The 22,958-nt window shown below is 49.2% G+C and overlaps 2 protein-coding genes and 1 long non-coding RNA gene across 3 annotated transcripts; 2 read left to right on the forward strand and 1 right to left on the reverse strand.

The window, feature by feature from the left end:
- The first annotated feature begins 776 nt into the window (after positions 1-776).
- On the forward strand, positions 777-12,843 carry BLVRB (biliverdin reductase B). The gene is made up of 5 exons (XM_006215007.4): positions 777-981; positions 7,548-7,712; positions 7,849-7,938; positions 9,302-9,430; positions 12,596-12,843. Exons 1-5 carry the CDS (start codon positions 903-905, stop codon positions 12,751-12,753), a joined length of 621 nt encoding a protein of 206 aa, XP_006215069.1. The 5' UTR covers positions 777-902; the 3' UTR covers positions 12,754-12,843.
- LOC140698071 (uncharacterized) lies at positions 3,870-14,966 on the reverse strand. Its single transcript, XR_012075486.1, has 2 exons — positions 14,301-14,966; positions 3,870-4,309 (listed from the first exon to the last, which is right to left on the reverse strand). It is a non-coding gene; the product is annotated as an uncharacterized lncRNA (long non-coding RNA).
- Positions 14,967-15,266: 300 nt separating this feature from the next.
- On the forward strand, positions 15,267-18,531 carry SERTAD3 (SERTA domain containing 3). Its single transcript, XM_006215008.4, has 2 exons — positions 15,267-15,422; positions 17,301-18,531. Exon 2 carries the CDS (start codon positions 17,307-17,309, stop codon positions 17,901-17,903), a length of 597 nt encoding a protein of 198 aa, XP_006215070.2. The 5' UTR covers positions 15,267-15,422; positions 17,301-17,306; the 3' UTR covers positions 17,904-18,531.
- Positions 18,532-22,958: the final 4,427 nt, after the last annotated feature.

The raw sequence follows: 22,958 nt of genomic DNA on the forward strand, positions 1-22,958 counted from the left end.
TAGCATCACAACTACAGTAACACCTACAGCCACACTCAAATGGTGTTATAGTGTTACACACCTTTCATGGCACATGCAGTGTCACACTGTCACAATCCAACAGTGACACGCGCCCATGTAATGCATCTCACATGTCCCACACTCACACCATATCCCCCAGCGTCATCGATGCTTACAGCGTCACAGATTGACACACTGTCATCCAGTGTCACCACAAGGTAACACAAGGACAGCATCAATGCCTGCCACACGTGGTGTCACACACAATCTTACACTGTAATACAGTGTTACACACAGAGGGTGGCACATGGTGTCATCCACAACCATGCTCTCCCTTAGTTATTCACAGAGTCACACAGGGTCACATGGGCACACAGATACGCAGTTACACCATGTTGCACTCACACACCTACACTATTCTCCCTCACATTCTCCACTGATAGCCTCGAGGAGACCCTGGGACGTAGTGTAAGTCTGGGATCAGCCTCCTGGCCCTGACAGAGGGGGCGTGAGCCAAGAGAGAGCGGTGGGCATGGCCCACTCTCGCCCCGCCCCTCCCTGGGAGGTTAGAGCTCGGAGGCGGGGCATTGGGGCCACCTTCTTAGAAGGCCGGATACGGCCACGCCTCCCAGCCTAAGTGGCAGGCGGAGAGGGCAGTGCTGGACCGCTGGAGAAGGAGGGGAGCGGACTCGCGTCCCGCCCACCCCGTTCTTAGCTAGAGGCGTGGCCTTTGGCCCCGCCCCCGGCCTAAACCTGAGACCGGAGGCGGGCTGAGGCGTGTCCCTGTGAGCGGCCCCGCCTCGTCTCTCCCGCTCCGGAAGGACAGAGTGGGTGGCCTAGCAGCCAGTAGGTTCCCGCGCGTCCTGCGACTCCGCGGCCTCGCACCCCGACGACCCCGCAGCATGACCGTCAAGAAGATTGCCATCTTCGGCGCCACCGGCAAGACCGGGCTCACCACCCTGGCGCAGGCGGTGCAAGCAGGCATGAGCTGGGGCGGGCAGGGGATGTCACATGGTGTACGGCCAGAACTTTAGGAAGGGGCATCATGGGGCCGGGCGGGGGTTGATTGGGGCCTTCAGTGCCTTGGCGTGTGAGGACCTAGGGGACAAAGCAGATGGCCACAGGAGCACAAATGGAGGATACTATGAGATCCAATTTTATATAAGTCCAAGGAACAGGAATTGGCCTTGGCCCTGGCCCTGGGAGGCTGGGGGACTTCAGGGACAGGTTTAAATCCAGTGCTCTCATGAAATGTAGTTGTTATTGTGGTGGTGATGGTGGCGGTGGTGCTGGCAGTGGTGGTGGTTGTTTGCACACCCAGCAAGGGCTTAACTAAGCAGGGCACTGGGCTTGCCTCCCAGCTCTGCCCTCTCTTCTCATGTGTTTAGTTGAATCCTCAAAGCACTCAAGAGGGGTGGGAACTAGTATCACCTCACTTGACAGATGAGAAGACTGAAGCCCGCTGAGTGACTTGCCCAAAGATACACAGCTGGAAAGTGGCAGTGCTAAGAGTTTGTACCCAGCACATGCTCTTAATCACCAGAAGTCCACTGACTCTTGGTTTGGGCACCTGAGCTTAAAGCTGAAAAGGCTGGGGGGTGGGCTGCTGTGAACACCTAATGGAAAGAAGAAGATGGAAAGAGATAAGGGTGAAGACTTGAGAACACGGGTCCTGGGAGTCAGTGAGGCCTGAAAATTCAGAGTTGCTCCAGGAAAGGCAATAAGTATCTCGCAGCAGCCCCCAGCCCCCCACTGTCCAGACTTCACCAACCTCCAGTGGAGCCTGACACTCCCAGATAGAGGCCCCCACCCTGGCTGGTCTGAGTGACTCCGAAGATACTGACTATCTGGGTGCCCCAAAAGGGTGGAGGCCTCCAGGATCCCACTCTCTGCTGTCTCTCAGCCCAGCCGGAGGGACTCTGCCTGAAAGTTCCCCATTAAGCCCACTTCTCCTTCCCTCTCCAGGAAGACATAGTGAGGATCTTGACTTGTGGGGACTGGAGAAACAAATTTGCTGATAAACATTTCCAGGGGAGGAAGTAAGAGGGAGAAGTTTAGAGATGCTGAGTCACCCTAAGGATCCAGATTCCGGTGTAGCTACCTTTCTCTTAATCGTGGATTCTATGAAATTCCATTCATCCGCCCTGCTGGTCACAGCTGGGACTGCACCTAGGGGAATGGATTGCTGAGACCTAGAGGGAACCCCCTGCCTTCTAACTGGGGCTCTGACAAGTCTCTTCAGAGCCACAGTGAGCCTGAGCCTCGCTGTCCCCCTCAGAAAAAGGAGGGGCTTGAATGAGCTGGGCTTTTATTTACTCAGTGATTCTCAGGACTGAGTCCTGACAGGCACAGACTCTGGAGGCCCTGTACCTGCATTCAGACCGCAGCCCTGCCACTCACCGACCTGTGTGGTCAAACACTTTGTCATCCGTGTAAGTCGTAATGAAACTAATAGAACTTGACCTGGGGCTCTCGTGATGATAAAATGAGATGATTATGTGGAAAATGCTTAGAACCATATCCAGCAAACAGTTGGTGCTCAGAAAGCACACCTTGGCTGAATGAACTCCGATTATAGCTGTGTCATCTTGGCCCAGTTCACTCAAATTGCCTTAGTTTCCCCATCCTCAAAAATGGGCATAGAACACAACCTACCTTGTGGGGTTGTTGCAGTCTGGTACTTTTCAAACTGTGGGGTCATAGTGAGTTCTGAGATATATTTAACTGGTCACAATAGTGTCAGAATGTATCACATGTTAAATATTGATTTTATGAAACTTTAGTTTCAGTTATATAGGTATGGATTTGCATATACTAGGTTAGGCTGTGAAATCCATTTTGTATTCAGGATTGATATAAAAAAAACTTAAAAGGAACATGATCTCTACAACTTACTCTCCCACAGTTACTAGAAAACTCTGAACACATACATAATTATATATGTTATGTGTATATATTATATACACACAGAGAGAGAAAGATAAAGCAAATGTGAGAATCTAGGTCTTGCAACTTTCATATAGGTCTGAATTTATTTCGAAATAAAAAATTAAAAGGAAAATATAAATAAAGTAAGGGATTTTTAACAACAACAACAAAAAGATTGGAAATAACCTTACAAATGCTCTGGTTCTTTGTAAAGGGTAAAATCTGTGAATTCTAAAAATATAGTTTGCAGGGAGGGTATATTTCAATGGTAGAATGTGTGCTTAGCATGCATGAGGTCCTGAGTTCAATCCCCAGTACCTCTATTAAAAAAGAAAATCTAATTACCTCCCACCCAAATAAACAGATAAATAAATAAATAATAAAACTATAGTTTGGTACAGTAGCCACTAGCCACATGTGGCTATTTAAATTTAACAGTGGGTTGTGTTAAAATTTTGGGGAAAACAACTCATCTGTGGGAAAAGCTTACCACAGCACTTGGCACACAGGAGGCTCTCGATAAATGTCACTAATCATCAGTGATGTAACACTGATGGGTACTCCTGTGCTAGGCTTGTGTCAGAGCTCTCAGGGTCTGTGAGAACATGTTTCTCCCCCAAAATACCCACAGTTTACTAGGGTCTGTTTTAACTAATACAGTGGTAGTTAACCAGTGCCTATACTGGCACCCTGAAAGCCCCATTGCCCCCCCCCATGTGTGTGAGGGCAGCACAGGTTTGTTTCATTCCCTTATAAAAGGTGGTCACATAGGATGGGGATGCTGGGGATTCTGATCTTTAGAGAGGAAACTGAGGGCCAGTCAGGCAAGGTATCTCCTCAGGTTCCTCAGCTAGTAAGAGGTGGAGCCAGAGTTTGAACCCAGGTCCCTGGGGCAGTAAAACCTGGGCTCTTGTGTTCATAAGAAGTCAGGGAGGTGGTGGTGAGTATGACACAGTCCCTGGACCCACAGGGCCCTTGCTTTATTCCAGGTCAACATAAGTAGGGCCGTGACAGAGGAAGCATGATCAGCTGGGGCTTCTGGAGAAAGCGGGTAAGGGTGCTCTAGGCAGAGGGGCACGTGCCTCCTGCCTCCAGGAGGCAGGAGACAGCATGATGCATTTGAAGAAGTGAAAGAAGCTCAGTGGGTGAAAAGGGCGGTGGCTCCAGCACAGACTGGAGAGGAGAGGCCAGATCCTGGGGGAACTAGAAGGCTGGCACCAAGAGCCTGACTATCTCAGGGCACTGGCGGGGGATAGGGGTGGCATGGGAGGGATCTGAGCTGGGGGCGCTTCGCAGTAACTGTGGAAAGCTCTCTCTAGCTGCCATGTGGAATATGGATCGGAGGGGTCCAGATGGGCCAGGAGCCCGGGGAGGACTAGACCTGAATGGGAAATAAAATTGTGAGATGATTAACATAATGACATATAACACAATAACATATAACACAGAAACAGCCAACACCAATTTGGCTCTCTTTCCTGTGCCAGACACTTCTCACCCTTTCCTTTGTTTGTTTTGCATTTTCATAAGGGCTTTATTAACATATTATTCACATACCATATAATTCAGTGGTTTTTAGCATATTCACAGACTTATGCAAACATCATCACAATCAATTTAAAACATGTTTATCACCACAAAATAAACCCCTAAAAGTCACTCCCCATTTTCCTGCTCAACCCCTTCCCCAGCCCTAGGCAACCACTCACCTAATTTCTGTTTATATGGACTTCATATAAATGCACTCATACACTATGTGGCTTCCTTCACTTAGCAAAAAGAATATGTATTTTTTCAAGGTTCATCCATGTGGCATGTATCAATGCGTTGTTACTTTTATTGATGAATAGCACTCCATTGTATGGCTATACCACATTTTATTTATCCATTCAGTTGATGTAAATTTGGGTTGTTTACACTTTTGGGCTGTGATGAATAATGCCTCTATGAACATTCATGTACAAGTTTTTGTGAAAACATATGTTTTCATTTCTCTTGGGCATATACCCCAGAGTAGAATTTCTGGGTCATATGATAACAATATGTTCAACCTTTTGAGGAACTGTCTGACTGTTTTCCAAAGCAGCTGCATCATTCAACACACCCATCAGCAGTCTAGGAAGGTTCCAGTTTCCCCACATGCACACCAACGTTTATTATGTCTTTTGATTATAGTCATCCTAGTGGTATGAAAGGATATCTCACTGTGGTTTTGACTGGTATTTCCCTGATGGCTAAAGATATTGAGTATCTTTTCATGTATTTATTGGCCATTTGTGTATCTTCTTTGGAGAAATGTCTCTTTAGATCTTTTGCCCAGTTCTTAATATTCATCTTTTACTATCGATTTGTAGGAGTTCTTTATGTATTCTAAATACAAGTCTCTTATCAGATATGTGATTTGCAAAAATTTCCTCCCATTCTGTGGATTGTCTGTTCACTTTCTTGATAGTGTCCTTGGAAGCACAGAAATTTTTAATTTTGGTGATGCCCAAGGTATCTACTTTTTCTTTTGTTGCTTTTGGTATCATAGCTAGGAAACCATTGCCTAATCCAAAGATACAAAGATTTATGCCTTTGTTTTCTTCTAAGAGTTTTATGGTTTTAGTTCTTACATTTAGGTCTTTGATCATTTTGAATTAATTTTCATATATAGTATGAGATAGGGATCCAACTTCATTCTTTTACATACAGTTGTCCCAGCACCATTTGTGGAAAAGACTGTTCTTTCCCGATTGAATTATCTTGGCATCCTTATCAAAAATCACCCTACTCAATTAAACTTTTAAATATATTATTTAAACCTACAACAACCTTATAAGGTAGAGACTATTATTAGTGTCACTTGACAAATGAAGGCCCTAAGGCCCAAAGAGGTTAAGTGACATGCCCAGTGTCATGCAGCTAGCTAGTGGTAGGGCCAGAAGTCAAACCCAGGGTTACTTTGAGGATTTAATATGCTAATAAATGCAAGGCACTTGGCACATAGTGAGTGCTCTATAAATATTACGTGTCATTATCATCATCATCACCCCAGAGTGTACAGATCTTGAATCATTTGTTTTTCAAATATAGGATGACAGCTATCAAAAGAAATGGAACAATTTTGTTGTTTTTCTTTTCCTTTTTCATTTTCAGGGTAATGGATTAGTCTTCTGATAGATACTAATGATGATCAATGAAGTTTCTTAATATCATTATGAACTCCCAGAGTTTTTACTGTATATTTGATGTTTCACTTCTTTGCCATGCCATCAGTATTCTTTTGGACAAATCATATTCCCCTTGATTTGCCCAGTGAAAACCCCTTCAAGTGGCTTCTGTGTTCTCTTGTCATCACCCCATCACTCTTTAAGCACTGCTTCACCAGCTGGTGGTACAAGATGTTCCAGGCTCATCTGGTCCCCTCCCTGCCCCAGCCCAGCAAGCAGCCATTTCTTCAAGGAGCTCTGGTTCATTTTTCATGAGAATGCTATTTAGAGGCTGTCTGGACTAGCTCAGGCTGCTATAACAAAATACTGTAGACCTGGTGGCTTAAACAACAAACATTTATTTCTCACAGTTCTAGAGACTGGGAAGTTCAAGATCAAAGTATCGACAGGTTTGGTTTCTGGTGAGGTCTCTCTTCCTGGCTTGCAGATGGCTGCGTTCTTGCTGTGTGCTCACACAAGGAGAGAGAGCTCTGGTTTTCCTCTTCCCATCACGGGGGCCCTACCCTTATGACCTCATCTAAACCTAACTATCCCCCAAAGTCTTCATCTCCAAATACCATCACATTGGGGATTAGGGCTTCAGCAGACAAATTTGGGTTGGGGGCACAAGCATTCAGTCCATAACAGAGACTACAATTAATAATTTTTTTTTGCAGTATACACAAACATTAATATCCTTTACTATTTTTTCCTATTAACTCTTTATCTCCTTTTTTTTTCACTTTCTTTTTTTGGTTGGTGGGGAGAGGTAATTAGGTTTGTTTATTTATTTACTTATTTTTTAAGGGAACTACTAGGGATTGAACCCAGGACATTGTGCATGCTAAGCACGTGCTCTACCACTGAGGTATTTAAAACAAAGGAAGAAATACGTTGGTTATAAACTTTAAAAAGGGGGTGTATGTGTGTGTTGTGGGGGAACATAGTTATCCAAAGTTTTTTGGGTAGGTGGCATGCCAAGGTGATGTTCAAAGTCTTTAATGATCACTAAGACATGGCCCAGCCCTTCAGAAGTAAGGAAGGCCTGGGGACCAAACCCAACAATGTACAACCTTTGGGCAACTCATGCTTCCTCCAGGACCATGGATGGGGGCAAAGACCAGTGTGATGCGGGCATTTACTTTAGTTTCTGGAGGGTGGAGAAGTTGCATTGCAGGGCGGTACATAGAGGAGGCCCTTGGGGGCATCAGAGCCAGTTATTTATGAAGGTATCACCCTATTTTAATAACCATCTGGATATCAACTGTGAGTATGCCAGCAAAAATGTCTGAAGACCATTGTCCCAGAGAAAGGGACCTAGGGGATGGATTTGGGTGTTCATGGCACCCTCCAGGACCCAGCCCCTGGCACCTGGGAGTGCCAGCCACAAGGCCACTGACCTGCCTCTCTGCCCCTCTCTGCCTGCAGGTTATGAGGTGACAGTGCTGGTGCGGGACGCTTCCAGGCTGCCCTCAGAAGGGCCCCAGCCGGCCCATGTGATAGTGGGTGACGTTCGGCAGGCAGCCGATGTGGACAAGACCGTGGCTGGACAGGACGCCGTCATCGTGCTGCTGGGCACCCGCAATGACCTTAGTACTAGGCCCCCACTATGCCCACGGCCCACCCCTGCACCTCGGCCCCCGGTGCCACCCCCACCCCCGGCCCCGCCCCTGCCACCCCCACCACCGCCGCCACCCACCAGTGACAGCCACTCTCTGTCTCCTCTAAGGTCCTACCACAATGATGTCCGAGGGTGCCCGGAACATTGTGGCGGCCATGAAGGCCCACGGCGTGGACAAGGTCGTGGCCTGCACCTCGGGTGGGTGGCTGGGTCAGAGAGGTGGGGCTGAAGAGTTGGGGGGTAGGTCTAGGACAGGCAGCCCAGGGGCTTCTACGAGGTGGCATTGGAGCCATCCCGAGTTACCATGCATTTCTTGAGCACTAAGTACTCGCCTGAACATTGCTGAGTGATGCCAGGGACACAATACAGCCCTGGGCCCTGCACTCTGGGTCTCACAGATAGGAGGGAAGTGGCAACAGAGCCATTATCAAACAGTGACTGGCCAGAGTAGTCAGGGCCAGGATAATGGGGAGGGGGAGCATGGGCAGAGGGATCAGGGCTCAGATGGAAGAAGCCTAGAGGACGCAGGGTGCCCAGAGGAGGTGTCTGACTCACCCTGAGACAGGGAGAGCATCCTAGAGGACATGACAGAGCCATGAATACACAGACCAGATCTCCACCCTCACAGAGCTCCCAGTTTACGAGGAGGTGGACATTAAACTAATGGTTGCCCCGAATAATCTGAAAGGAAGGCTGCAGGGTACCAGGAGCAGTTAATGCCAACAGTTGGCATTTATTGAGCACCTACTGTGTACTAGGCACCATCTTAGCACCTTACAGATGAATGCCACTGAATTCTCTTAAAACTCCTTTGAGTTCTATTTATAGTGGCACATAGTAGGTGCTCAGTAACAAGTAGCTGTTCTTATTGCCTTCCTGGTATAGCTAAGGAAGTGGAGGCACAGATAGGCCCGTCAGCTTACCAGAGGTCACACAGCTTGTGGCTGGTCGAGCTGGGGTGTGGGTGTGGGACCAGGTTGTCTGTCTCCACAGTCCATACTCCTCACCTCTGTTTCATCTCTCCCACTGCCTCCCAGGGAAGGGAAGTGACATGAGGAAGGTGTGGGGAGAGCAGGGGACTCCAGGTAGAGGGCACAGCTTTAGCAAAGGCTGTGAGGCAGGAGCATGGCTACAGCAGAGCAAGTGAAGGGGAGATGGTTGGGCGGTGAGGTCAGAAGTCTGATGTGGACAGATCAGGTGGGGCTTCGTGGACCTGATGGGGCCTTTGCTTTTACCTGGAGTAAGATGGGGCCACAGATGAGATCCAACCCCTCTGGATGTTCCCAGGCCCCCTCTGGCTGTGCAGGAGGAACAGAATGTGGGAGGCCAGGGCAGGGAGACCAGGGAGGAGGCGGCTGTCTTGGTCTAGCCAGGAGGTAATGTCCAGTGATGTGAGCTGTGAGAGAAAGACAGGCCAGGACAGCTCCCACGTTTCCGCCTGCAGCAACTGGAGGGCAGTAGTGAGCTCCTGTCGGGGTTTGTCTGGGCATGAGAGGGGCGAACTGGGGACCTGGTCGGGCTGTCCTCAAGCCTTGGCTGAGCCTGCCCTGTGTCCCCCCAGCCTTCCTACTGTGGGACCCATCCAAGGTGCCCCCAAGACTGCAGGATGTGACCGATGACCACATCCGGATGCACAAAGTACTGCAGGAGTCGGGCCTGAAGTACGTGGCTGTGATGCCGCCACACATAGGTGAGTGGGCGGGGATCCAGCTGCAGGGTGGCGGCCAGCCTGACCACTCCCGATCTGCCGGGCCTTTCCTGCCCCGTCTAAAATTGCAAACCTTCCCACCACACTTTCTATGCTCTTTCCTGCTGGATCTTATCTCCTTTCTGACATGCTTTTCAGTTATCTCTATTGAACAAACTACTCAAAATTTAGAAATGTAAGGCAAAAACCCTCATTTGTTACCACTGTCTGTCTCTCTTGGGACCGGGAGCTCCTTGCTGGGGTCTCGCAAGCCATGGTTCGGTAGCTGGGAATAGAGCCATGTGGAAGGAAGCCTTCCTCACAGCAAAGAGGGTGGTTGATGCTGGAATGGCTGCACACGGCCTCTCCTAGTGTGAGATTTCTCAGGGCTGCTTCCACCATATTCTCTATTAGAAGTGAGTTATGCTGGGACTGGCCCGTATTCAAGGGAAGGAGACTTACACTTCACCTCACCTATCACATGGTTTCTTTCCTTAATTCTTTTTTTTTTTTTTCCTAATGGAGGTACTGGGGATTGAACCCAGGACCTTGCACACAATAAGTATGTACTCTACCACTGAACGATACCCACCCCGCTTCTTTATCTTATTTAGTGTGTGTCTCCCTCACTAGAATCTTGCAGTGTGAAATTTTGTTTCTTGAAGGCACGAGTTTTATCTTGTTTTGATCACAGCTGTGTCCCAAGTGCCTAGAATAGGGCGTGGCAGGTAGTAGGTGCTCAGTAAATATTTGTCCAATGAACTAATACGGAGGAAGATGCCTCACGTCCAGGGGGTGCTGCGGAGGGAACCACACCCTCTTTTCCCCTCCCAGGTTTTGAATCCACATTGAGAGAGACACAGAGTAAGACTGAAGGATGGAGAGATTCATTCATTTACAAATGTCTCTGTCAGGGGAAGTGTGTGTTGGGCCCCCATGACAAGTACCTACGATACAATCTCTGCTCTCATAAGACTTACGTTTCTAGCGGGGGAGACAAACCAGAGATAGATGATTTCTATTCTTGTGATGAATGAAGAAACAATAAAGCTCCGTGAAGGGAGCAATGGGGTGCTGCTTATACAGCAAAGGATCTCTAAGGAGATGGCTTGGCGCAGGGAGAGAGGGAATCAGGTGAGTGTCTGGGGGACGGGAGGACATCCTGGGATGAGGGAATTGCAGGGCAGAGGCCGGAGCCCGGCACTTACATCGCCTTCGCATTTGCCTGCCTGCGGGACCAGTGATTCTGCTGTGTCCTCTGCCTGCAGGAAGAGGAGGCCTGCATGCCTTCCAGAAGTTTAAGCTTCAGGGTTTAGCTTCAATTCAGGACTTTACTGGGACGAGAATCCAAAGCTTTCAATCAGCATATAAAGCTGCATGATGGAGAAGCTGGGTAAAAGTCCCAGCCCCAGCACTGCTTGGACTCAGGCCTGTGGCCTCTGAGCCTCAGTTCCCTCATCTTTAAACAGGGCTCATGATGTTACTTCTTGATCTCCGAGGTTTGAAGTGAATATCCAGGGAGATCGTGCCTAAAATTTAATTATTTAACACAGAGTACTTTTTTTTTAATTCATTTTTTTTAATGGAGGTCCTGGGGATTGAACCCAGGACCTCATGCATGCTACCAAGTATGCACTTTACCACTGAGCTCTACTCTCTCCAGATTACTTTTTAGTTTTGATTTTTTTTGTATGTGTCTGAAAACTTGGAAACCTCCAGGAAAGCTGAAGAAATTAAAGGTTTAAGAATACCCATAGGCCCTTTATCTAGATTCACCTGTTAAATTTTTGCCCTGTTTGCTTCCTTTATCTGTCTATCTTTCTATCTTTCATCTGTGCATGCATCTAATGTGTATGTGTGTATATGTGAATATGTATGTATTATATATATATTTTAAAATAAGTGTATGTCTGTGTGTATTTTTTTTTTTCTGAACCATCCGAGAATAGGTTGCAGACACTGGCACACTTTACTCCTAGAACCTCTTGATAGGCATCTCCCAAGAAGAAATATTTGGGTATGAACCACAGTACCATCACTGCACCAAGGGAATTGACATTAACTCTGCCACATCACTTAGTATCCACTCCATATTCAAATTTTCCCAATTGCCAAAAAAAAAAAAGTCTATCCACCTCCCCCTCCCCTCAAAATCAGGATCCAGTCCAGGATCATGTGTTGTGTTTAGTTGCCATGTCAACTTTACCCTGGAACAATCCTCCAAATCTTTTTTATTTTTAATATTCCTCATAACAGGAAACATAACGGGCCATGTGTCTTTTGGGGGGGGCAATTAGGTTTGTTTGTTTGTTTGTTTGTTTGTCTGTCTATCAGTCTATCTTTAGAGGCCATCCTGGGGATTGAACCCAGGAACTTGTATATGCTAAGCATGTGCTCTGCCACTTGAACTATACTCTCCCCCCTGTAAGGTGTCTTTTTAAATATCCCATATCTGGATTTCTCTGGTGGTTTTCTCACAGACTCAGATTAAGCACTTTTGGCTGAAATGCCACATGGGTGAGGGCATGTGTTTCTTACTGAACATGATTCCAGGTTGTCCCTGAATTCGTATCCTGCATTTGACCCCCAAATTTAGTTGGTCACTGTCAGATGGTATTTTTAATTATCATAATGCAGACACTGGATGCCCTGGTAGCAGCCAGGTCATGCCTAGGTGAAGGGGGTTGGGGAGCAGAGCAAATCTAGCCTTTGCCACTGGGAAGTGACCCTTTGCAACCCTGGGACGTGACTTCCTCTCTCCGAGACTCAATTTGCCCACTTGTAAAATAGAATTAACAATAGTTCCTAGCCTAGTCTCTGGTTTATTTCTCTCCATCTGACATATTACCTATTTCACTTTCTTATCAGTTGCCTTTTCCTAGTGACTGCATGCTGAGGGCAGGATTAGCCCTCATGTCTGTTTTGTCCCTTGCTGGGTATCCAGCACCTGACACATAATAGGTCATCGGTAAGGATTTGTCGACTGAATGAAGTAAAGGGTACAGATTAGTGCCCTGCACGTGGGAAGGACTTCATACATTGTTAGCTCTTATACCATGTGGGCTGGGCACACTGTAGACACCCTGGGATGGTCATTGGAGTGATCACATGTTGGGGGAGGGGGAAGGGACATCTGTTTAACCTGGCCTCTCTGTCTTAACCTTGCAGGAGACCAGCCTCTGACTGGGGCCTACTCAGTGACCCTGGATGGGCGAGGGCCCTCAAGGGTCATCTCCAAACACGACCTGGGCCACTTCATGCTGCACTGCCTTACCACTGATGAGTACAACGGGCACAGCACCTACCCCTCCCACCAGTACGACTAGGGCTCTCGCCCTGTCTGGGAGGACAGCGTCCTGGGAGGTAGAGAACAAAGGAAGGGAGCAATAAATCTTGAGCCAAGAGCTTCAAATTATTCCAGAGGAGTAACTCTGTGACTCTTCCTCTCTCTGGCTCTGTCTGGGCTTCTCAGTGTCTCTGTCTTCCTCCGTGTAAGATTTTCTGGGTATTCATTCATTCATGTCCTTGCCTGGCTCTGTGCTGGGAACCCAGTGGTGATTCTGCCTTCAAGGATCTCACAGTCCAGCAGGGAAGACAGCCCTGCCTCTAACAGTGACAACATAGAGTGGCCAGGGCTCTGATGGAGGAAGCTCAGAGGGCTGAGGTGCCCAGCTTGAGGAGCAAACAAGGTTCTGTGGAAGAGGGGATGTCCCACCCAAAACCTGGTTTGGTGAGACTCCACCAGGAAGTTCTAAGGAGTGATGGCATTCTGGGCAGAAGATACCATGTGAGCAAAGGTCAGGAGGCAGGAGAGCACACGGCCCCTCTGAGGAACTAAAATCTATCCCCACAGTTAATAATACTTTGCTTAGAGGAGAGGAGCGATCAGCCCCAAGAGACTGTTCCCATGGACTCTTTAACTGTACAGGGTCGTTGTAAAAAGTCTGAGCTTTAGTCAAAGGTTTTCTGCAAGGAGTGGAGCTGGAGAGGGGGCACAATCAGGTCTGTGTTTTGTAAAACATCCCTTGGCTACTGTGTGAAGGTGAATGGAAGGATGAAAGAGTGGAGGCTAGGAACCCAGGAGGGCCCAAAGGGCTTGAGGAAGAAAAAGGAGAGTGGGAGGAGCCTGAGTGGACAGTTGGTTGGGGAAGGAAGAAAGGCATCCAGAAAGAAGCCTGGGGCTGTATCCTGGAGATGGGATTACAGTGGGGCCACCGGGAGACCAGAACCCTGGAGGGGCAAGTTTGGGAGGGGAAAGAGGAAGAATTGTCTCTTCCTAATTATGCCCCTCTTGGGAATCTACTCTCCCCCACCTTTACTCCCCAGAGACACCTTTCCCAGACCTGAGCAAGCCACTCCTCTCTCTCTACCTCCAGCCTCCCCCCACCTAAGCCCCCAATGCTACCCCCACCCCGCAAAGAATTCATTCCAATCATCTACTGCTTCTGCAAACACCTGGACAACTTGGTTGACAAATTCCAACCGGTGAGAACTAGTCTGAGGAGCCTTCTCAGGAGTGGCCTGGAGAAAACCATCCTCCCCTTGGTGAGAACTTGTTGTGGGGGTGGGGCAATACTGGTTCAGGCTTTCTAGACACTAGCACTTTTATTTCCACCCTCTTTATTTCTGTCACATTGTCTGGGCATTTAACAAACTTTCACTGGTCGTCTGCTTTGTGTCCAGCTCTGTACTGGGTGATGCTGGGAACCAAGCAGTGGGATACCCAGATAACCTTGGTACATGTCCTCAGGGGGCCCACAATCCAGACAGTGACAGCCCGGGGCCAGGATGGGGGAGGCCCAGGCAGAGGGGTCAAGGCCGCGTTGGACGAAGCACAGGGCACCATGGGAGACCAGAATGGGTCCTAACCTACCTTAAATCCTCAGAGAAGTCTTCTGAGAGAAGGAATCCTTTGAGATTAGTTCTGATGAGAGGCATCTTGGAAACGGTGTATTTTCCGGATGGGGAAACAAGTTTAAAGATCCAAAAGCCTTTTATTTTTCTCATTTTTGAGTACTTGCTATGTGTCTTGTAGGCACCAGGGATAAGACAGGGAAGAAAACAAGACAGAATTTCTGTGTTCATGGTGGTGGAGAACACTTGAAGTCATTTTAGAAAAACTTAAAGTCAATCTGTGTGGCAGGACTGTAGGGAATAAGGAGTGTGTATCAGCCCAGACCTGAAGGTCTGACGCAAAAATTAGGAGTATGGACTTTGTCCCCAAGACAGTGAGGAGCCACGAACGAGTTTCTAGCAGCAGGGGTGCCAACCTGAAAGGGAGATGGGACGTCAGGAGGAGGTAGGAGGAACTACCAGAAGACATGCTAAGGAGAAGTCCTTATAAGAAGAGAGCTGCGGGGGTGAAGCGCTGGGGGCGGGAGGACAGGGGAGGCGAAGGGCGGGGCTGCAGTCGCCCAAGCAACATAGGCCGCGACACTCTATTGGCTGATCTTCAGTGCGTCATTCTCCGCCCCGCAGCGTCCGCCCTCGGAAACCAAGGGGTGCGGCATCCGCGAGAGGCTCAACCCCGCCCTCCCGGAAAGCGGTACGGGTGGGGAGTGCCAGCCACTCTTGTTCCGCTACGGGGTCCAGGTCTGGTATAAAGGGATCGCAGAGAGCCACGATGACTATCTTGGAGCAAGGACAGTAGTTGAGTTGAAAGAAAACAGTTTTGATACTCCCCCGACCCTAGAGACTTGGCCCTCCAACTCCCAGAGAGTCGGAATTCTTTAAATGGTCCGCGGAGCACTGTAGGGAAGGGAGAGTCGGGCGTCTACTGGAGACCAGTGGGTGGCTCCGCCCAGCCAATCCGCCCCCAGCGGCGGGCAGGGCTCCAGCCAATCGTGGCTCGCGGTTCGGCTCCCGGGCGAAGCTGGGTGGGCCTGAGTCCAGACCGAGAGGCCCCGGAGAGGTGAGCAAGGCTCCTGCCCAGTGCTGGAGGGTCGAAGAGCTGCGGGCGTCCCCGGAGGTGGTCATTGCGAACCTGGCAGTTGAGGTGAGGTGTGGCTGCCTGGCTTGGGATCTGCCTTGGGTTGGGGGAGGTGGAGGCGCGCCCCCGAGAGTTGTGGAGGCGGGATATCGGCGGGAGTAAGGGGCGCAGATTAAAGGTGATGATAGGGTTTGGGGGGAAGGTTAGGGACCGGAGACTGAGTTTCAGGATCCTGGACGAAAGGCGAAGTTGGGGGTGGGCAGGATCTTCAAGGGAAGGAGTTTGAAGCTGAGACATGGGGTGTTTGGAGAAGCGAGAGAACTAGAGAAGGAACTTTTGAGGCAGGGAATCTGGAGATTAGGACACTTTGGGTCTCCGAGACGGGCTGAATTCGGGGCTTTAGTGTTCTGGAAAAGGTGTGCAGGTTTGGGCTGGGATCCCGGATATTTGGAGAAGCAAGAGGACTGGGGGGGCAAGGACTCTTGATCTCCCAGCGGCGGAGATGGGGTGCTGGGGAGAGTTCCCTGTCAGGTCTTGGAGACAGAGGGGGAGACTGGAGGTGAAGTCGAGAGGCATTTGAAAGACGGGAGAATAGTGGAAAATTGACGGAGGAAGGGCTCAAAATTGAGATACCTAGTGTCCCGAACGGAGTGGGTCGGAGAGTATTGTTAAGTCTTTGAGGACCCGGGGGGCAGTTTGCGGGAAGAATCCAGGACCTTCTGCGGTCCGAAGGACCGGGAGAAAGCAGTTTTAGAGCCAGAGTCTGGGGTGGGGGAGGGGTGTTCAGGGCGTGGAGCTCAGACTCGCCGCCCTGGAGGCAAAGGAGGGCGGGGCTCGGCAGGCGTCCGGCAGCTGGACGTCCGGGTTCCCTTCCCCCACCCACCCCCAGGCTCCTCTGCGCATGCCCTGAGGGAGGGTGGGGAAGGTTCGTCCCTGAGGCGTGCGGAGCCTTCCGGGGATTGTAGTGCACGCTCAACGTCAGTGCGTGTGCCCGGTGGCGATAGACCCACATTTCCCAGAAGTCCCTGGGCCAATTTGGGGCGTGTCTGGGTGCCAAGCGGGGAATCCTTGCATGGTGCCGAGGTTTGGTTGGGATGGGCCGGTAGGGGCGGGACTTGGCGTGAGTCGTGTTCCAGCAAGTTTTCTTGTGGGGCGCGGCCAGAGGGAACCTGAAGGCACCCGCAGAGGGAATGAGGAAGTCCCCTTCCTGGTTGTTGGGAGCGCTCCCAGTCAGTTAGGACGAGGGCATGAGCAGATAATCTTCCCTGTGAAAGGAGAGTCTCCACAGATAGGTACCCTAACAGGGTTCCAGGTGGCTGGAATATCGTAGACTCTAGAATAGAAATATTGAATGAATAAATGGCAGTTAACTGTTGTTCATTAAGTGTTTCCTGTGTGGTGGGCCCTGTCTATGCATATCACTCTTAGGATCTTCTAACGAGGGTGAGCATTTCTGCAATCCCCTTAAGGCCCAGAGAGGTTACGTCACATCACTTCCCAAGACCCACAGCTGAGCAGCATGAAAGGCAGAATTCAAACTAGGATTCGCTCCTTTCAGGCCAGGTCTCTGTACCCAACACCTATCTTGTGTATGTCCCATTTGAAGAAAAGAGTATTGTGGGAAGATTAGCTTTAAGACTTAGAGGGGCTTGAGTTAGGATTCTCATCTTGTAGATGAGGAGATTGAGTCTCATGGAGGTAAATTCACTATCTGAGGCCACACAGGCAAGTAAGTGGGATTCAAACCCAGCTATGTTTAAGCCCAGATCTTGTTTTCTTAATCACATACATTTACTCTCCTTCTTAGCCTTGTGGGAGTCATACAGTCTCCATTTTATAGATGGAAAAACTGAGGTTTGGATCATTACAAATCAACAACCATACAGAAGATTTGGGATTTGAACTCTCCCTGCTGTATCTGACTTGCCCCTCTTCTCTCCACAGGGCATCATGGTAGGAGGCTTGAAGAGGAAACACTCGGATTTGGAGGAGGAAGAGGAGGATGAGAAGTGGGCCTGGGGCCCGGCAGGCCTGCGGAGCTACCAGCAAGCCCTGCTCCGCATCTCCCTAGACAAAGTCCAGCGAAGCTTGGGCCCCCGAGCACCCAGCCTTCGCAGACATGTCCTCATCCACAACACTCTCCAGCAGCTCCAAGCTGCTCTTTGCCTGACTCCTGCACCTGCCCTGCCTCCTGAACCCCTCTTCCTGGGTGAGGAGGACTTCTCCCTGTCAGCCACCATCGGCTCTATTCTTAGGGAGCTCGAGACCTCCATGGACGAGACCGAGCCCTCTCAGAATCCAGGGGCTCCCCCGGGCTCCCAGAATGAAGTGCTGCCCCAGCCTGATCCAGTCTTCTTAGAAGCTCTGAGCTCCCGGTACCTGGGGGACTCTGGCCTGGATGACTTCTTTCTGGACATTGACACATCCACAGTGGAGAAGGAGCCCGCACTGGCACCAGCAGAGCCTCCTCACAACCTTTTCTGTGCCCCAGGGTCCTGGGAATGGAATGAACTAGATCACATCATGGAAATCATTCTAGGATCCTAAAACTTTTAGAGGGGGCTTCCTTCCTCATCTGAGCCTTGGTGGGCTGAACCCCTGGATGCAATTCTGTGGGTGTGTTTTGACAGGGGCTCTAAACAGTGACTGTGGCCTCCCTTCTCCCATTTCAGGGTTCCACAAACTGTCTTGCATGTGTGTGTGTGTCTGGTTATTGCAGCCTTCTGTGAAGGTGGGTCTTCCTGAATTAATTTATCTGTTCCAAATGCCTTAATGAGACTCTGTTTCTGGGAGTCTGATTTCCCACTTCCACATGTCTTCTTGCCTTTCCCTCCAGTTCCTGCTCCCCTTGTGTCCACTGGGGCCTCAGGGAAGATAAGCTGGGCCTGTCAAAGGATGACAGGGATGTGCTGCCTGGTTGCTATGGAAATGCAGCCTCTGCCTCTTGGCACCTCCAGGGCGTGGGAGGGGCTGGCCTCCTCCCCTCAGGCTGAACCCCACCTCCTTCACAGGACCCCAGTCCCAGCAGCCTCCTGATTCATGACCAGGCCGGACCACGTGCAATAGGGTGGAAACCAAACCGCTCCATGCCGCGTTATTTAAAAGAAAGGCGGGTTTTGTGGTGGGTTTTTTTGTTTGTAATGATTTTTTTCTAATAAAAGTATTTTGGAAGGGATGGTGTTGTCTAAAGTTTCTAAACTTCAGTGGGTCAATGGGAGAGACCTAGTAAATTCTGTGATTTCCTGTACCCCTTCCCTGTCAAAGTTGAGGCAGGTATATTATTAAACATAACATTTATTGAACGCTTGTTAAGAGCACTGTTCTACCTACTTTCTTTGAATTAAGTCATTGAATCCTTATGATTATATAGAAATAGATACTATTAACCACGTTTTACATAGGAGAACCCTGAGGTTCAGAGAGGCCAAGTCACTTGCTCAGGGTCACACAGCTAGGAAGAGTGAGGACCAAGGAGCTAGAACTCAAATTCAGTCTACCTCCAGAGCCTACTTAACTGTTTCATTTGTTGTTTCTTGGTAGACTTAGACTCCCCAGACACAGGTGGACACAGGAGGGAGAAACTGGGTCACGTGAATTAAAGTCAAAGGATAGGGCTCTCTGTTGGGGGAGGGTATAGCTCAGTGGTAAAGCACATGCTTACCATGCACAAGGGCCTGGCTTCAATCCCCAGTACCTCCATTCAAAAAAAAAAAAAAAAGGGCTCTGGCACTTAAAAAGTCAAATCTTTCATTGTATGAAATGTGTCGCTGAGGCCCAGAGGAGAAAAAATGCCCAAAGACCCCCAGAATTAAAAGCAGATCTTTCTAGAAAACTGTTGGCTAAGAAGCACAGCCCAGCTAAGTTAATGTTTCAGATGATTAGGAGGTATAAGCCCAGGGTGGTGAGAGTGAGGGGGAAAGACGGGAGGCCAGGGAAGATGCGCTATGATATGCTGCTGCAGTGGCTAGGCCCCCACAAAGACCTTTGAAGACATGGTAGCAGGTAAGTTTACACAGCATTAGGGACTTTTCTGGAAGGATTGTAAGGAGGAACCATACCTGGGTGTAGCCCATAGACAGGGAAAGGAGAGGGAGTTCTGCCTTTGCTTTCTGGCTCAAAGCAAAATTCTCACCCTGAAAGGGGCATTGCCTCTAAATCTAAAATCGGCTAGGTAACTAACAGGTGGGTGCCAATCTGGAGAGAGAGGAGGAGGTGGTCAAGGAGATCTTAAGGCACATGAGGTCCATATTTCAGTGTGGATGCCCATTCGATCATGTCTTCCTCCCACTTAAAACATCTGGTGACTTCTCACACTCCGAATAAAAACCCCAACTTCACCAAGGCCTGCGAGGCCTGGCAATCTTGCTCCTAACTTCCCCAGCGTAATCTCAGTTCTCTCCTTCCTCATGTGACTCCAGTTAACCCCAAGGCCTTTGTACTTGCTCTTAACTGCCCAAAGGACACTTTCTCCATAGTTTCAGCAATCCAAGTGTCCCCTTCTCAGGTCTTCCCTGCCCTTCCTGGCTCAAAGTGTCAAGGTGCCTCTCCCCAACCCCACTTCACATTGTTTGATTTTCTTACCAATCTCAAATTATTTAAGACCTCTTTATGGTTAGCCTCCTGGTCTGCTGGAATCTGTGAGAGGGTCATGTTGTAGTGTATAGAACTATGCTCGGGACCAATGAGGGGGGCACTAAAAACAATTTTTTTTTTTTTGCTGTTGTTGAGAAGATGAACTCCCAACCTTGCAATGGCCAACCCTCCATCCCACCTTTCTGAATTCATCTTCCTCACACCATCCTCTGCCATTCTTCAAACGCACCATGTCCCACCCTCAAGACCTGGAGTAGTACCTGCCTCACTGAGCAAGCATGCAAAGTGTGTAAGAGGGTGCCTGCTGCACACCAAGGATTCCGATAATTGCTCAAAATGAGTGCCTACTGTGGACCTGGCACTCTCCCAGGTGCATGAACAAAACAGAGTCCCTGCTCTGGTAAAGTTATCACAGTGGGAGAAGGCTGAAATAAACACGAGTGTGTACTGTTTACTAAAATAGACAGTAAAATGTACAATCTGTCAAGTGGTGATAAATAGTGTGGAGAAAAAGAAAGCAGGAAAGTGATGGGGGTGTCACTATTTAGATGGATGGCCAGAGAAGGTCTCCCTGACAAGATGACATTTGAGAAAGACCGGAAGGAAGTGAGAGGTGAGCCGTGTGAATCTGTGGAGAAACAATCCCCACAGCAGGAACATCCAGTGCAAAGGCCCGGTGGTCTGAGGATGAGTGGAATGTCTGAGGGACCCTTTGGAGGTCTGTGTGGCTGGAGTAAAGGGAGCAAGGGGAAGAGTCCTAGGAGATAGGGTGAAAGAGTTGAGGGAGACAAATCATGTAGTGTCTTGTGGGAGTCCCACAGGGAGGACTTGAGCTTTACCCTGAGTGAAATGAGAGGCTTGGGAGGGTGTTGAGCAGTGGAGGAAGGAGACCTGAGTCACTTTTACATAGGCTCTCTTTGCCCTAAAGATACAGGAGAGAAGCGGGATCGCAGAGCCTGTTAGTATCAGTGAGGCCAGTATGAGGAGCACCCCTACTTTCCAGATGATCAAACTGAGGTTCAGAGAGGCCCAGAGAGAGAAGTCAGGGAACTGGCGAGAGAAGTAGAAAGGGTGGCCCCGCAGAGGAAACCGGGTCCCTGAGGGCAGAGTCCACGTTCCCCAACCTGCCTTCCCCCGCCGTCCCGCGGTGGGGGATGGGCCTCGGCCACCTCGGTCCCTCCCACCTGCTCACCCTCCGCCCCGAGCTGGCAGTCAGGCTGCCGACCCGGGAGCCCAGCCGGCGCCTCCTCCCTCCCCAGGGGCCGGGTGGGGCGGGCGGCTGCTGGCGGGGCGCTCCCCGGACCCCCTCCCTCCCCAGCTGGCTGAGGCTCCTCCCCTGGCCTGCCAGGCCGGTGGCTTCGCTTCTGGTTTCATTTCCCGAGGCCCGGGCTCTCTCTTTCTCCCTTCCCCCAGCCCTTTGAATTCCTGGCTCCTTCTCCACTTTCAGGTCCCAACTCCAATGTCACCTCCTCTGGGAAGCTCTCCCGGACCACCCTAGCTACAGGTACCTCTCCCCTGACCTCTCTGTTTTCCCGTCCTATTTGTTTTCTTCAAGTCGCTGAACAGAAGCAGAAATTATCTGCCTCTTCTATTCATCTTCCAGGGATTCCTCATCCTACTCAGAATGAAAAACAAAGGTCCGTAGGGTGCTCCAAAGGGCCTAGAAACTTCTCCGACCTCCTCCCCGGCAGCATACAGTCCGGCTACGCTAGCCTTGCTGTGGGTCAAAGACAGGTAGCACCCTGAGCCTCAGGGCCTTTGCACTGATACCTCCTTCTGGTTGGAACACTCTTTTTCCAGAGCTTTACTACTACTCCCATTTCATCAGGTTTCTACTCAATGTCACCTCTTCAGAGACCCCTGGATCCCCACCAGCTCCCTGTCCAAAGTGCACACCCTTTCATCACTCTCCTCCAGCTCTGCTTTTCCTTTTCACTTGTCACCTTCTAAGATACTAAATAATTGCTTTATTAAGTTTATTGTCCACCTCCTTACATTAGGGATTTTTGTTTATAATTTTACTGCCATACCTTCAGTGCCTTAACAGTGCCTGGCACATAGAAATTGCTTGATTCGTTTGTTTTCATGTTTCTTTTCTCTTTCCGCCCCTCTCCCCTGATCTGTGAGGAGAGAGACTCCGTGAGGCATATGCAGTGCTGTACCCTCATTGTCTGCAACTGTGCCCGGGACATAGTAGGGTCAATAAATACATGTTGAACTCCTCAGACTTCTGTGAGTTCTTCTTCCCTGTATGATCTGGAAAGAGCCACTGGGAGACTGTGAGCCTCCCTCTTCCCAGGCCAAAAAAATAGGGTATGAGGGAAATTATGTGAATTTGCCTAGCAGGAGCCTGGTTCTACTTAGCATTTGACCCTCTTTTTATTATGAAAAATTTCAAGCACATAGAAAAGATTTGAATACTCTCCCACCTATGTTTAATTGTTAACATTTTAAGTTTCCTTTAACTGCATATGTATATGTGTATATGCACATTTTTTCTTTTGCTGAACTATTGGAGAGTAAAGTGCAGACATCTTGACACTCTACCCCTAATATAATAGCTCAGCAGGCATTTCTTAAGATGAAGGACACTCACCTACAAACCACAAAACTATATCACATCTAAGAGAAACAAAAATTCCATAATATCATCTACTATCCAATCTATATTCAAATTTCCCCAAGAATATCTTGTATAGAAGTTTTTTTCCCCAGATCAGGATCTAATGCAGATTCACATGCCTATTTGGTTTAATAATTAAATTTTACAGTATCTTTTATTCTGCAACATCCTCTCCCCTCCTCAACCCTAGCAATCCCTTCCTGTGTCTTCTTGAAATTGAATTTTTGGTTAGAGCAACACAGTTGTGCTGTAGATATCTCACGTTCTGTATTTGTCTGATTGTGCTTGTGTTTAATTTGTTACTCTGTTCCCTATAAGCTGAGGTTGGGTCTAGACACTTGATGAGACTCAATTCATGAAATTTAACATGGAGGCTCCACCAGGAA

This window comes from Vicugna pacos, chromosome 9 (genome assembly GCF_048564905.1).
Source record: "Vicugna pacos chromosome 9, VicPac4, whole genome shotgun sequence".
Classification (NCBI taxonomy): domain Eukaryota; kingdom Metazoa; phylum Chordata; class Mammalia; order Artiodactyla; family Camelidae; genus Vicugna; species Vicugna pacos.

What these genes read in the sequence shown, in the direction of transcription:
- SERTAD3 (XM_006215008.4), top strand. Translation starts at nt 17,307, where the DNA reads ATGGTAGGAGGCTTGAAGAGGAAACACTCGGATTTGGAGGAGGAAGAG.
- BLVRB (XM_006215007.4), top strand. Translation starts at nt 903, where the DNA reads ATGACCGTCAAGAAGATTGCCATCTTCGGCGCCACCGGCAAGACCGGG. An exon ending in GGGCACCCGCAATGACCTTA is followed by an intron (nt 7,713 to 7,848) that starts GTACTAGGCCCC and finishes GTCTCCTCTAAG; the next exon opens with GTCCTACCACAATGATGTCC. An exon ending in GGTCGTGGCCTGCACCTCGG is followed by an intron (nt 7,939 to 9,301) that starts GTGGGTGGCTGG and finishes GTGTCCCCCCAG; the next exon opens with CCTTCCTACTGTGGGACCCA.